The sequence below is a fragment of the Clupea harengus genome, chromosome 12 (genome assembly GCF_900700415.2).
Source record: "Clupea harengus chromosome 12, Ch_v2.0.2, whole genome shotgun sequence".
NCBI classification, from domain to species: Eukaryota; Metazoa; Chordata; class Actinopteri; order Clupeiformes; family Clupeidae; genus Clupea; species Clupea harengus.
The window spans coordinates 23,006,702-23,021,950 of NC_045163.1; the positions used below are offsets into that span (position 1 = coordinate 23,006,702).

Below are 15,249 nucleotides of genomic sequence, written 5' to 3' on the forward strand. Positions count from 1 at the left end.
TTCCTAGAATTTAGGCTAACAGTCGCAGTGTAGTTCTCCCATAATACACTGCGGTCCAACAATAACTACAGTATCATCTTATCTGAAAACTGGCCGCATGCTTTTTGAAAATGGTTTCAAATGGTGTCACTGAATCCAATTAACTTTGACCACGTTTGTTTGTGTATTTATTTCATATTTCATGTATTTCGTACTTTTGTTCAGTTACTTTCAGTTTCTGTTTGAGTTTATTTACCTGTCAGTTAACTTGCAAAAAAGTCACATAACTAAATGCAGCATTCATAAAAGGCGAATATGTGTGTTCATTATGTACGTATGTAATTATAGATACACTAGGTCAGAGAAGTCAATTGATGCATTGCCAAGCGTTTCGCTGTTGCACAGCTCATTCAAAGAGGGAAAAGCAAAAGCTATCCATCTTGCATTCTATTGGTCATTCAGTAGATTTTTTTCTTCATTATGCTTGCAACACCGAACAGTCATTGGTAGACACTGGAATCTGTCAACGAGTAGACTGTATGGCTTGGATTCACCTCTTTAGCTGGAATCACAGGTTGTGCGACAAGCCCTGGGAAGGATGATGCCCTTCTACTGTATTAGATGAACAGGACAGCGAAGTGAGTAATCTGTATTTAGTAATTTGTGTTATGTTGAAGGCAAACAGACGTAGCGTAGCATAGTGTTCTTGGACGGGCAGAGAGCATAGCATCATTAGTTATATTAGCGAGGCAACGTGATGTGGCTAGTAGAAAACTTAGCTAGCTCAGTTAGCTAACTAGCATAGCAAGACAAGTCCCCCATTAAAAACTGAGCATTTATAGTTTAATATGTAGCATTTGTATGTGTAACATTGTGAATACCGAAATGGGTGGCCGATGAATAACGACTGGCATGATGGTTTAGTGTCGATTATCTACCTCTAGCTTGCAAGCTAAGCTAGATGTCCAACCAGAGAGGACTTTGGTCCAACTGACGACTAGAAACCCACGTTAGGTTAGTGGCTAGCTAGGTTAGATGGCACGCTAACTTTGATAGTTAATGCCCACAGAGGTTCGGTCATACCTGGATTGTTCCCCTTAGTGTTTTTTACACAACATCAAAAGGGGTCAGACATGTACTAATCGCTTGTCTGTGCTTTAAACAGCTAACGTTAGCTACTAGCCAACTTTATCTAGCTGGTGTGCCAATGTCATTGCGTTGATCTTTGCTGTTGCGAGCACCTTACTAGGTGCAGATGCCCTGTGATCGTTCCGTTTACACAGCATTATAACATTAAGCGCAATGACATAACTGGAATGGGTTATTTAGTCTTAGTGTAGATTTTTTTTTTTTTTAAAGGAGCAGTATGCGTCGACAGAAGAAAAGCTTACACATGCTGCATTGGACCAATACGATATCAGAAGGAGAATGTTCTCAGATACGTAGGGAAAGATGATCTAGTCTCCTTGAAAGAGTTGTAAACTCTTCCATTATCATTAAGTTACATTTAGTTATGGCCAGACATTTGACATTGTTGCTTCAGACACCTCCAAAGCGAGGTCAGATGGGTGGAAGAGGCCACTGTAATGTCTCATTTAAAGGTCATTACAAGGAAATAAACACTCCACTTAGGTGAAATATATGTGCACAACGCTCATTAGATAACATTGGCAAATGGGCAGGGCAAAATACATTCTTAATCTTGAGTCCTGTGTGCAGAACGTGTGACTGTTTTCTTTTTTGTCAGACCAATCCTGTGGTAAAGTTACTACGGATGGCTTGTGGAAGAGTTGTGGTCTCATGTTTAGGATATTTTACAGCCCAATACGCACATATCTGTAGTGGAAAATATCAAATAGACATGAAGATGAAAAGGTAGTGAAGATGAGTTTAGGAAGAACACCTTGTCAACCTTTGAGCCACCTGAGATCATCCCATTGCCCCCATCATATTTTCTAGTGCTGTAGCGTCCCTTTGTCACCTCCAGCTGTTGAAGTTTGTCACTTATCCATGGAACTCACAGGCAAGCAATACATTGGAATGCTTATTGCACATCAAAGTAACTAACTGTTTACATAGTGGGCGATGGAAAGGGGACAGTGGGCCTCATGCAGGAAGCGATACAAACAAATTCCTCTTATTTGTGTTTTTAGCCACGATTTTATTTAATTTTTTTAGTACCCATTGATTGATCCCATTGGGATTCAGTAAGGCTCTTATTTTTGCTCTTCTCAGGTAAGAGAAAATTGAGAGCACTATTACCAAGATAAGAATAAAACATCTAGTTTTCACAGTCCACAAATTGTTTCTCGAATGCAAGTAAACATAAATTTTAAATTTGGGGAACATAAACAAACGCATTCTATCATATAATACAATTTAGATTATTATATGTATTAGAGTAATTGTAATCATTAGATTATTAAATAATATTGGTCCATTGATCCCAATTAAGACTGTAAAAACCCTTGAATGATATTGCAAGTGTTCAGTTTGCGATCCAAAATGCCTTACATACTGCCCTAAGATGCTTTAGCCATCCAGGGCTTATGCACAGAACAGGTTTTTAGAGCTCGTGCACAGTACTGTTTGCTGAGACGAATGAATGGCTGCTGAGCTGTTTCAGATTGCCAAGAGCACTGCGTTTAGATTCGTGCGACACTCTGGAGCCTGAACTTAGGCAAAATACACGCTGGTCAAATCTACACCGGCAAGTACTTAGCGCTTAACACTCTTGAGTGTTAGCCATAGGATCCTTTCAGAGAGAGATAGGAGATAGGTCAGGCCTACTTCGTTGGGTTGTGCGAGTACTCAGAGCTGTCATATCATTCATGCCCCAGTACATACACTGCTAACCAACAGACAGAATTCAATATCAGATTCAAACTGCTGACACACAGGCAATGGCCACTGCGCATCAGATGACAGTGGTGAAAAGAAGTTGTGTTTCCCTAAAGTTTCTACATTCACTATGAAAGCACCATATCCCATTCCTCATCTGCACAAGTGTAGACAAAAGCTCAACAAGTAAATTGTTGTCAGAGCAAAGCAGCAAGTTTCAGTCCACAATTAGCAAAAGCAACTATATTCCTTTATTCAGTTTAATTTTCTTTCTATTCTACTGATGTTGACAGTTTGATAAACAGGCCTTGATGATCTCACTAAAACACACACACACACACACACACACACACACACACACACACACACACACACACACACACACACACACACACACACACACACACACACACACATACACATACACATACAGACTTACTTGCATAGCCTGTCTGGTCCCTCACCTCAGTATACGGTCCATCTATATGTCTCTCGTACAAACTCATCTTGAGTTTTTCTTCTTTGTTGTTTCACACATAGTTACAGCTGTCTCTTTGCTCTTTAGGAACAACAGTAGTGGTAAAATGAAGGCAAGGGCCCAGTGAGGAGCAACGTCCTGATCGGGAAGGGAGAAGTGGCCACCCACAGCCACAGCCACAGCCACAGGCAGTGTTGTGACAACCTAGCTGAATCCCAACTGATCAGGGATCAGGCCTGAAGGAGTGAAGGGTAGGCGTGAGCTGAGATGTCTCTAAGACGAGCTGAGGGCATCTCTATCATGCAGGCTCTGGCCATGACTGTGGCAGAGATTCCTGTGTTCCTCTACTCAACCTTTGGCCAGGTGAGCACACGCACACACACACACACGCACACACAAAAATGCCTTTTTCAGACAGCCACACAAATATGGACTTTGTTTTTTATTGGCCATGTGTCTGGTACACACATCCTTGATGTGCGAAGTAGCTACCGTTGTGTTAATGAATCATCATAGTCATCCATGTAATTTCTCTCTTTCACACTCTCCCGTTCTCACCTCAGCGCTTTCTAACCTTGCTGTAATCTCCTCTATTCCCCGGCTCCCCCGGTTTCCCTTTCATGGCCACGCCACTCGACTCTCTCCTTCCGCCCCATCGTCCCCTCTTTCAGTCCATCTTCTCTCAGCTGCGGCTCTCTCCAAGTCTGAAGAAGGTTCTGTTCGCCACGGCGCTGGGCAGCGTTGCCTTGGCGCTGACGGCCCACCACATGAAGCGCCGTGGCAGGAAGAGGAAACAGCTGGGATCCAAAGACGCCCAAAAGACGGTAGCGATCCCGGATCTGCTGCGCTCGGGGCGACCCACCTCCCTGAAGAGAGGTCAGTCGACTCGCTTTTTTTAAATTGTTTAGCATCCTTCAGCTCAACTAGTAGACCATGGAATTACCAAAGTTATGATGCTGAGATCTCAAGGCATCCGTTCTGATGATGGAGCACTGCAACCCACTGACAGTCACTTGCCGATAAAATCTTCTACTGTTACTTGTGACTGAAGTGTGAATGTGATTTGGCCGAATTGATTTCAGCGTGTTGGGCATAACAAAAAGGGCCTTGGTTCATTGAATCATTTTGGAGTGTTTAACATAATTACAGTACTGCTGAGATCTGAGTGGCGTTAACAGCACTGGAACGCAAGAAAGTTCAGAGCGTGTGAGAATCGGACATCCTGGTCAGCATAGCTAGTGGTGGTTTAGTCAAAATGATTTTTCAAGACGAGCACCATTTCTCGTTCAACTAGTTGAGATTTGCCATAACCAAGAGCCTCCTAACATTATGTTTTATACAATGCATTGTTATTTTCCTGGAGGTGATTTGTTTGAGATGTTATGACTTGTGCTGATAAACACTTTGTTCTCCATTGTTTTTTCCACTTGGTTCTCCTTACTATACCAAGCGTATGTTCCTGATAGTTTTCTGGTTTAGGTTGTCATTTAATTATAAAGAAAGCAACCTGGACTGCAGTACTGTTTTCATTGTTTGGAAGAGCCTTCCAATATATAGACTTGCTTTACTGGCTTGTATTATTATTGTTATTAAGAGCACACCACTTTCTCTTGCCTATTGTGTTTTATGATGGTAGGGTGTGGTTGAGAGCTGATTTATTATTATTATAGTAATATAATAATAATCATATTTTGTGTGCTTGTGTAGGGCCGTTGCCCGGGCGACAGATTATGAGCCCCAGCACACGCAGCCAGGACGCCGTGAGCAGCATCTCCTCTCTGGCACCAAGCAAGCATTCCAGTTCCTCACACAGCATTGCTTCAGTAGGTCACACACACACACACACACTCAATCTCTCTCTCTCTCACACTTCCTCTCGCACTTCCTCACACACTATCACACTCACTGAATGCCACCGTATCTCTACTGCAGGTCACACACACTTCCCCCTCAGTCAGTAGCACAGTACCTCTGTAGGTCACATAGCCACTGACATCCACACACATGCTTTAGCTTGTCAAATGTGGTAGCATTAGCCATTGACATCCACACACATGCTTTAGCTTGTCAAATGTGGTAGCATTAGCCACTGACATCCACACACACATGCTTTACCTTGTCAAATGTGGTAGCATTAGCCATTGACATCCACACACATGCTTTAGCTTTTCAAATGTGGTAGCATTAGCCATTGACATCCACACACATGCTTTAGCTTGTCAAATGTGGTAGCATTAGCCACTGACATCCACACACACATGCTTTAGCTTGTCAAATGTGGTAACATTAGCCACTGACATCCACACACACACACACATGCTTTAGCTTGTCAAATGTGGTAGCATTAGCCACTGAAATCCACACACACACACACACACACTCTCTCTCTCTCTCTTTCACACACTTCCTCTCACACTTCCTCACACACTATCACACTCACTGAATGCCACCGTATCTCTACTGCAGGTCACACACACTTCCCCCTCAGTCAGTAGCACAGTACCTCTGTAGGTCACATAGCCACTGACATCCACACACATGCTTTAGCTTGTCAAATGTGGTAGCATTAGCCATTGACATCCACACACATGCTTTAGCTTGTCAAATGTGGTAGCATTAGCCACTGACATCCACACACACATGCTTTAGCTTGTCAAATGTGGTAACATTAGCCACTGACATCCACACACACACACACACATGCTTTAGCTTGTCAAATGTGGTAGCATTAGCCACTGACATCCACACACACATGCTTTAGCTTGTCAAATGTGGTAACATTAGCCACTGACATCCACACACACACACACACACACACTCAATCTCTCTCTCTCTCTTTCACACACTTCCTCACACACCATCACACTCACTGAATGCCACCGTATCTCTACTGCAGGTCACACACACTTCCCCCTGAGTCAGTAGCACAGTACCTCTGTAGGTCACATAGCCACTGACATCCACACACATGCTTTAGCTTGTCAAATGTGGTAACATTAGCCACTGACATCCACACACACACACATGCTTTAGCTTGTCAAATGTGGTAGCATTAGCCATTGACATCCACACACATGCTTTAGCTTGTCAAATGTGGTAGCATTAGCCACTGACATCCACACACACATGCTTTAGCTTGTCAAATGTGGTAGCATTAGCCACTGACATCCACACACACATGCTTTAGCTTGTCAAATGTGGTAACATTAGCCACTGATATCCACACACACATGCTTTAGCTTGTCAAATGTGGTAACATTAGCCACTGACATCCACACACACACACATGCTTTAGCTTGTCAAATGTGGTAGCATTAGCCACTGACATCCACACACGCATGCTTTAGCTTGTCAAATGTGGTAGAATTTGTGGGCCAGCGTTATATTACTGCGTTACAACATGTACAAACTCACTCCGTAACACAGTTCATTTGTCTGTTAGATGCGGGTGCCAACTTCTCCCAACCTTTCGCCCAGTCAGTCAATGCCTTTGGAGGTGGCAGCTCTAGCAGAAGAGCCAGGAGTCAATATAGAGGATGTCAATGCAGAGAACCTTTACCTCATTGGTATGTATGGCAGAGACACAGCGTTTAATTAAAAACTTTAAGTCGAGATGTTACACTGACAACAACTGTGAAACTACATGAACTGTCTTTCGCACAGCGTTTAAGTAAAAACTTTAAGACATGAACTGTCTTTAAGACATGAACTGTCTTTCTTTCTCTCCAGGTATGGAGTTGTTTGAGGAGGCTCTGCAGAAATGGGAGTTGGCCTTGAACATCCGGCATCGATCTCGCTCACGGAATGACTCATCTAGCAGTAGCAGCCTGGCCATGCAGGGGGCAGCAAAGGCACTTCCATCTCCACCAACAGTAATGACACAAAATAACACTTTTTTTCCCCACAGAAAACCTTCACACTCACCCTGCTCCTTCACAGTAGCACAAATATGCAAATCTGGCTTCTCCTGCTGTAATTTTGAGAAGTACCCTGAAGGAAACATACTGCGTGCGTACACACACACACACACACGCACACACAAACGCACGCAGAAACCATATACTCTCTCGTGCATGTAGTACACCCACAAACACACTCCATAACTTACAGCCATATACTTCTATATGATTCTATAACCAGCGATATCATCTGGCTGCATGCTTACACCAGCTAAAGATGCAAGATTGAAAGTGTCAATAGTATAGAGTATAGTCGCATAATGATATGGAAATCATAAAACATATTCAGCTGTAATTAATCAGTGCTTTTTGTTGTAGAAGGACTCTATAGTGCAGTGAAGGTATATGTATTTAATGTATGGCTAGTATTCTTGTGTTATAGATCCTGTCTGTTATGTGTATATGCTGACTGGTGCTTAGCTTTGGGTGTGTGTCTTTAATTGGTCTATGCCAGGCTGATATGCGGAACACGCAGTTTGCCCAGAAGCTCGAAACTCTGCTGCACAGAGCCTACAACCTGCAGGAGGATTTTGGCTCCACCATCCCTCCTGAAAGTCTGCTTGCTGATCTGGGTATGTGGACACACTCACACACACACACACACACACACACACACACACACACACACACACACACAGGCAAAGTAAGCATATCACAGACTTTTGTTTTACAATACTGATTTGGTTTGTGGTATTGTGTGTGTGTGTGTGTGTGTGTGTGTGTGTGTTGTGGGTGCCGACTTCTGTGCGGTCTGCAGAGAGTGAAGGAACACTGATTTTGCCAAACTTTGAGAACACGAGTCGATTACATGATGACGACGCCACAACAATAGCATCAGATGAATCCTTCTTCTCTGCTGCAGAGGTTTGCTCTTAAACATTCTCCATCTATCGCTCCCTCCCCCATTATTTTCCTTCTTAGGTTATTTATACCGATTTGTTATGTTTAGTGACATGCATGTGTTCGGTAGTTAACCGTGTGTGTGTGTGTGTGTGTGTGTGTGTGTGTGTGTGTGTGTGTGTGTGTGTGTGTGTGTGTGTGTGTGTGTGTGTGTGTGTGTGTGTGTGTGTGTGTGTGTGTGTGTGTGTGTGTGTGTGTGTGTGTGTGTGTGTGTGTGTGTAGTGGTTCGATTCTCTACAGGAATGTGTGTATCAGCCCCTGCGACCAGCTGCTCTGTATGAGGAGGCTTTGGCACTAGTGCGTGAGGACCAGGTGGTCTGCAGGTCCCTTAGGTGAGACCCCGTCCACACGTAGAGACCCTCAGCCATGTCAATGGCTCCCCAGAAATGTAGACCCTAAATATGTCGACACTAGGTATTCAGAATGAAAGCATCACACAGCGTCTGTTTTATTTCCTAGGACTGAATTGTTGGAGTGCTACAGTGACCATGACTTTCTGGCCAAACTGCACTGCATCAGACAGGCGTTTGAGGTTAGCAGACTAGATTTCTCTTTGTTTGTGTTAGTATATCTATATCTGTATGCAAATGTACGGTATAAAACCATCTGGCACCGGGTTTGTGTGTAGGTTCTCCTTGTTGATGAGACTCATCGCACGTTCTTCATCGAGACGGGGAAACAGATGATCTCTGGACTCATGGCCAAAGCCAACAAGGTGACCTATTGGACTCACTTGGTCCTTCTCTCTCTGTCTACCATTATTTATTTTCTTTCTTTCTCTCTCTCTCTCGCTCTCTCTCTACCGTTGTCTTTATTCCTCTGCCTCTCTATACAATGCACACACGTCTATGCAGTCAGTGACATCAGCATGTAAGTGGATCACTAAAATGATAGTGTATATATAAATAATATGTATATAATCAAATAAGGTAGGTAGGTATTTGATTAGGTATTTGTGAGTTGTGCTACGACAGAACACAATTGTTGTCACACTTCTCCTGTATTTCAGAGCTTGTAATCTTCAGGTCATTTCTTCCATATGTTTGAGATAAATTACAATGTCACTCACTTCAACAGACGGTCAAAAGAGGTTTCATGTAATAAACATTATAAAATCATTATGTTATAAAAAGGAATTTGTACAACCGGAAAAGCAAGGGTCCCACCACTGAGCGTGATGGTATTCCTTACCCCCTCTTTCCACTTCCATGTCTACAGAGTCCAAAGGCCTTCCTGGAAAACTATGAGGAGATGCTGCTGTACACCCAGAGGGAGGAGACCTGGCCCACTACCAAGATGGAGTTGGAGGGGCGAGGGGTCAGTGCTTGTTTTTTTTTCTACTTTTTGCTCTCATGTTTGTTTCATTTTTACGGCCTCACTGCATTACGTCTCATGCAGAGACACACCCCCATGTTTTTTAATAATTTTCTCGTGTTTTATTACCTTTCTTCTATGTCTTTTTGTTAAGCGTCTTTGAGAACTGTGAAAAGCGCTATATAAATGTGACGTAGCATTTTTATTCTTATTATTATAACACGTGGTGCCTTGAAAAGACCGTGGGGAGATGGAGTTGAACAGGATTTATGGAGTGCCGTCTCGTTCTTTTCACTTCACTGTCTTGTAGTTCAGCTGTCCATCAGGTCTTAATGAGGCATGTCCCCATCTTCATTTCGGTGTAGCTTCTAAGTGCACTCCTTCTGTCCAGGATGCCTTTCTAATATATGACAGATTCCATACACTGCCCTACAAGTGCTATATGTGTCATATGCTAACATGTTGTGTTTGTCCTGTGACAGATAGGGATAGAGCTGGTGTATTGGATGTCGTAACAATGCTTTCCTTATCTTGCTTGATTTATCTGCTTACCTCTGTGTGCAGGTGGTGTGTATGAACTTCTTTGACATTGTTTTGGACTTCATTTTGATGGATGCCTTTGAGGACCTTGAGAGCCCCCCTTCATCTGTTGTCGCTGTCCTGAGGAACCGTTGGCTCTCGGATAGCTTTAAAGAGACTGTGAGTATGTTATTTGATAGATTATTGGTGTAGTATTAAAGTGATGGGATGGGTAATGAATCATGTGAGTATGTTATTTGATAGATTATTGGTGTAGTATTAAAGTGATGGGATGGGTAATGAAGCATGTGTGTGTTTCCCTGTTGCAGGCGCTGTCCACTGCTTGTTGGTCCGTGCTGAAGGCTAAGAGGCGTTTACTGATGGTGAGTATGTGAGGTTGGAAACCACAACCAAGGCATTCATACACACACACACACACACACACACACACACACCTTCTCTATACAGTGTCATACTCCTTTCAAACGAACGACCAGGGTCAGACCAGGGTTTTTAGACCTCACGTTTGAAAAATTCAGGCCAAGGCAGTAGGTAATCTACCTCAACATCCCCAGGTCATGGCAATTCACATAGGAACTGGATCACAACCCAGGATTGATGCATTATGTATTAACTAACTGACGGATGGGAGGGGATTTAAATGTCCAGCCCAATGCACTTTAACAGATGATGAAGACAATAGGGGAGAGGCTACACAATCACTTGTGTTTTTTTTTAGAATTTAATTATGAAATGAAGGCCAACTGTGTTAACTGTGACCGTGACCCAGATACAAGCAGTTGTAACGGTGTGCATCACGATTTTAACAGTGGCTAACAGTGGGCTGTTTTGTCTGTAACTCACCAGCGCACCCCCCGAAAACCAATGAGCAAATAGCCAGCGGACTACCAACTTCTGTCCACTGGCCTTTTGCTATCAGGGTATTAACAAAATTGCAATTTAAAAAAAAATCTGCATTTTTATGGGTTGAAAATGACTCAACACGCTCAGTTCAGTACAAATTTATAATAATTTATAAACTCCCTTCTGCAGATGGTCAGTTTATCTGTCCTGCACCAAAGGGAGGTGAAAAGACCTAAGAGGCCACTGACTTGACCTTGTTCCCGGCCAGCTAAACTGAAGCAGATGACTCCCTGTTTTCTCAGGCTCTGTTCTGCACACTGTGTCCTAATGCATACTTGTGTACTGGTAAATAGGCCTATACATTGTTAAAATGAATAAGTTGTTAATAAATTCGTACTGAACTGAATTTATCTTACACTACTGTTTAAAATAATCCTGAACCTTGCAAGGCTGATGCTGACATGGTGAACTGCTTGTGACCTCTCTACGTTTTGCCCGCTTCTCATCTTTTGTCAAAATGATGCAGTGGGTGGAGTTAGGTTTAGAGCTGAGGGTGAACTTACACTTTAAATACACTCTCTGATATGAAGCTAACCTCAGATAATGACTAGCAGTGTTAGACGTCAAATAAAAGTATACTAAATTGTGTACAACTACAGCAAAGGCTGGTCTTGGTTTATTGTTGTTGTTGTTATTATTATTATTTTTGAACTGAAGATCGCTTTCTCTATAAATTAACGTCGCTCTAACGTTACCTCTAGATTATTCTTCTAGCAAGCATATCTGACTAACATTAGCAACCTGTTGGTAATCTGTAAGATATAATTCTCTTTAGGTGAAATATGGTGAAACGATTACCAATTTATACTAGTCTACAACATTCTGTAGCCTACGAAAAAGGAGCGAGGCTACTTAAGACGGTCTAATGAAGTTACATTTACATTTAGTCATTTAGCAAACACTTTTATCCAAAGCGATGTACAAAGGAGAGAACAATCAAGCTGGTTAAGCAAGTTAAGTGAACTAATGAGATTCAACCGCCCTTTTTGTTAGCATCCTGGATTGTGCTTGTTTATACCAAAATCAACCCTCAAACAACGCGGGTTATCCCTTTCATACTTAAAATCAACGTGGGTATGACCCTAGTTGACCTTTCAGTATCAGTGTGACATTTACATTTCCTTTGTATGTGTCTGTGTTCGTCAAGGTCCCCGATGGGTTTATCTCTCACTTCTACTGTATCTCGGAACACGTCAGTCCAGTTCTTGCTTTTGGGTTTCTGGGGCCCAGGCAGCACCTGAGTGAGGTGTGCATCATCTTCAAGGTGGGCCCCTCATCCCGACTTTCATGCAGCTGCACTCGTGTGTGTGTGTGCGCGCGCACGCGCATTAGTGTGGGTTTATGGGACACTGTGATTTTTCTTCTTCTGAAAATGGGATTATATGGGTTCCAATTCCCTGTGGGCACACTCATAGAAAATCTGTACACAGCAACTTAAATGTGCTTTGTGCTTTACTTCAGTCACACCGCAATTACTACAAAAATGTATTATGGCTTAAAAATAATTTTTCCTATCCACTACGAGGTTTTTATAGGACACACTCATAGATAAATGTGTGCTTGTTATGTTAAGCCACAATTATCATTAACATTCTCATTTATAAAAGGTGGGTGAATGAATGACCTTAAGGAAATGCAAAGCATGCAGATGAATTTTCTGTTCTCTAATCATGATCACAATCCAATAGTCTCCTATGTTTGTGTACGTCCACAGCAACAAGTTCAGCAGTACCTCAAAGACATGTTCGATCATGACAAAGTGCGGTTCAGTTCCTGTCCCTCTTTGGCCGAAGACCTCCTCAGGCTCTCGCATCGCCGTAGTGACATCCTGCTTGGCTACCTGGGTATCAATAGCCTGATTGCATCCAACGGTGCATTACCGAGCAACAGTACACATAGCTCAACGTTGGAGCAAGACACAGACACTGAACAGGTGAACTCTGACCCCACACATGAATGAGGGCAGGACTGAGGTCCTGGCCTACTGCAGCTCCTCCAGACTGGTTGTGCAAACAATAACTCTAAACCAGCACAGCATACTGGACCCCCCAGAACCAGCTCTGCTAACTGGATCTGTGTTGTAGACCTACTGAATTGGGCTTCAGGTCGACCTCTGCAGCCAGGACCACCCCAGCCCTCAAAGAAAACAGTTCTGAAAACCTTCTTAACCAGCTCTGGACTCTTTACCTTAAACCAACCCTAGCAAACCGGACCTGTTAAACCAGCCCTACAAACTGGACAACCTGTCCAGATCTGCACAGTTATGATAGACCCTACCCTAAAAAACGGAGTCATCCCTTGTTCTTGAAGTAGATGAAGTACCTGAGAACTATGCCTAACTGATAGACTGACATCTGATCCTGCTCCCTTGCCTACACACACAAACAAACGAGTCACACTCATAGACTTGAGGGTGTGAACAAAATAGTGTGTGTTCATCTGTAAGTTTTGAAATGTCAAAATGTGTGTCTTGAATATCGGTTTTAATATTATCAGTCGTGTATTTATGTGTGTGTAAATGTATATTTGTTTGTGTTATTGCATAGAACATCACTGAATGCAGTAGTATGATGGTGTAAGATGGATGGGTGTAGGGTGGTTGGGTACCGCATCCTGAGTTTTGGCCAGATTGAAAAGTAACGGTGTGAAAGGTATGGATTACTAATGAATGAGTTTTGGTTATTTATCCATCCCATGAGGGTGTTTTTTTTTTATTTTTTATTTTTTTTCTCGAAAGGGACGTTTATCCCCCAGAATAAATTGAGGTCCCTGGGGAGTAGCTGTGGTGTGTGTGAGAAGTGATGAGTTCTTATATTATCTGCTCTCACCAATGCGGTGTGTGTGTGTGTGTGTGTGTGTGTGTCCCTCTTCTGAATCTAAATCAGCTCACTAAGGCAATCACATCGCTGTGACAACTCAAGGTCGAGGTTTTAAAGTTGGTCTGACCTATTCTTCCTATACATCTTTTCCTCACCCACTCACAACTTATGTCTTTTCTGTTTTTTTCTTTCTTTCTAGTTTGTGTTTGCCTTCACGTTTGTCTTTCTCTCTTTCTTTATCTCACTCACCTGCTAACACACGCACATAGTCAAACCAGTCACCACTCGTTTCTCTTTTACACCCCCACTTTCACACATACATACCCTCACAGGCACCCTTTGTGACTTCCTCCTACACCCCCTCACTAGGCGGTCACACTTGAACATTGTGGTTGAAGCAACTGTGTGGGGGCGCTGCATACATGGTGTCCTATAGCTAGCACACACACACACACACACACACACAGCTTTGGTCTACTTTAAGGGACAGGGGAGTAAGACCATGAGGCCTGGTATTGAGCATTTCACTCTGCCTCTGAAAATAGCTGCTGTCATCGTAGACTTGGTCAGCTTAGCTGTAAATACAAAACATCTTTTCTGACAGGATGTCTTAATTTGACCCCCCCCCCCCAAAATGCCTTTTGATCTGTATTGTGTTTCTTGCTGACATCCACTGGGTTGGCCTCTGCTCCTTTTTGCACTTTATGAAGTAGGAACACCACACACAGTGTGATTTTATGTGATTTTACTTTTTTATTTTGTGTTGAATCTTTATTGGCATAGGTAAGCCTGTAATGTGTCTGAAATCTTAAAGGCTAAGTTAAAATTTGCAGTTTTAGCAAGTTGATGATTGCACTCAGAGTATATACTGTATATAAAGTAATTCCACGAGTTTATCAGGTGAGGAGAGAGAGCTTGGGAGTTACCAGAGAATTGCATCAGTTAAGTTGAATGCGCAATAGGCTATGCTCTGATCATAAAGTCTGTGTCTAAAACTAGAACTCCCCTAACCCTTAAGACAATTTAAACTTGACCTTACTGTAAATTGACCTCTTTCTGGAGTTTTGCATAATTGCTCCAGAGATTGCCCAGCACTGGTGTAACCGCAGCTGGGAATCCAAATAGAGGCCAGCATGACTCCACAGGTTAGCCTGGTAGGGTTCCTCCCTCCATCGGTTCTTGTGATCTTGTTGTCAGCGACGCCAAATTAAGCCTATGTACCTTTTCCCTTACTGGCACATCATTTGGAAGGCTTTTTTTTAGAGGTTGCCCGAATGTTACATTTGAAAATGCATGGATACGCATAGGTTGCAGTTGATGAGATGAAGAAAAGATCTGCAGTGTTTCCTCCCGGATATGTGTATGTATGCAAGGATCATGCAAATGCCTTTGTTGTATTCCTTTTTTCTTCAACAATGCCAGGACAAAATGTTGACATTGTTATTTTCATGAAATGATATTTTGTTGTTTTCATAATGAAATATATATATATATACTCCTGCCTTCTCCCAAGCTA

General features: G+C 42.7%; 1 protein-coding gene across 1 annotated transcript; it reads left to right on the forward strand.

Annotated features, from left to right (window-relative positions):
* Window positions 1-469: 469 nt before the first annotated feature.
* miga2 (mitoguardin 2) lies at window positions 470-15,249 on the forward strand. The gene is made up of 16 exons (XM_031577681.1): window positions 470-617; window positions 3,386-3,661; window positions 3,970-4,174; window positions 5,006-5,121; window positions 6,741-6,864; window positions 7,028-7,170; window positions 7,712-7,829; window positions 8,015-8,121; window positions 8,380-8,489; window positions 8,617-8,689; window positions 8,786-8,872; window positions 9,376-9,474; window positions 10,036-10,170; window positions 10,320-10,373; window positions 12,062-12,178; window positions 12,629-15,249. The coding sequence occupies exons 2-16, from the start codon at window positions 3,566-3,568 to the stop codon at window positions 12,872-12,874; spliced, it is 1,830 nt and encodes a 609-aa protein (XP_031433541.1). The 5' UTR covers window positions 470-617; window positions 3,386-3,565; the 3' UTR covers window positions 12,875-15,249.

Coding starts and splice junctions, on each gene's coding strand:
- miga2 (XM_031577681.1), top strand. CDS start 3,566: ATGTCTCTAAGACGAGCTGAGGGCATCTCTATCATGCAGGCTCTGGCC. Junction 5,122..6,740: donor CCTCACACAGCATTGCTTCA/GTAGGTCACACA, acceptor TTTGTCTGTTAG/ATGCGGGTGCCAACTTCTCC. Junction 9,475..10,035: donor TGGAGTTGGAGGGGCGAGGG/GTCAGTGCTTGT, acceptor CTCTGTGTGCAG/GTGGTGTGTATGAACTTCTT.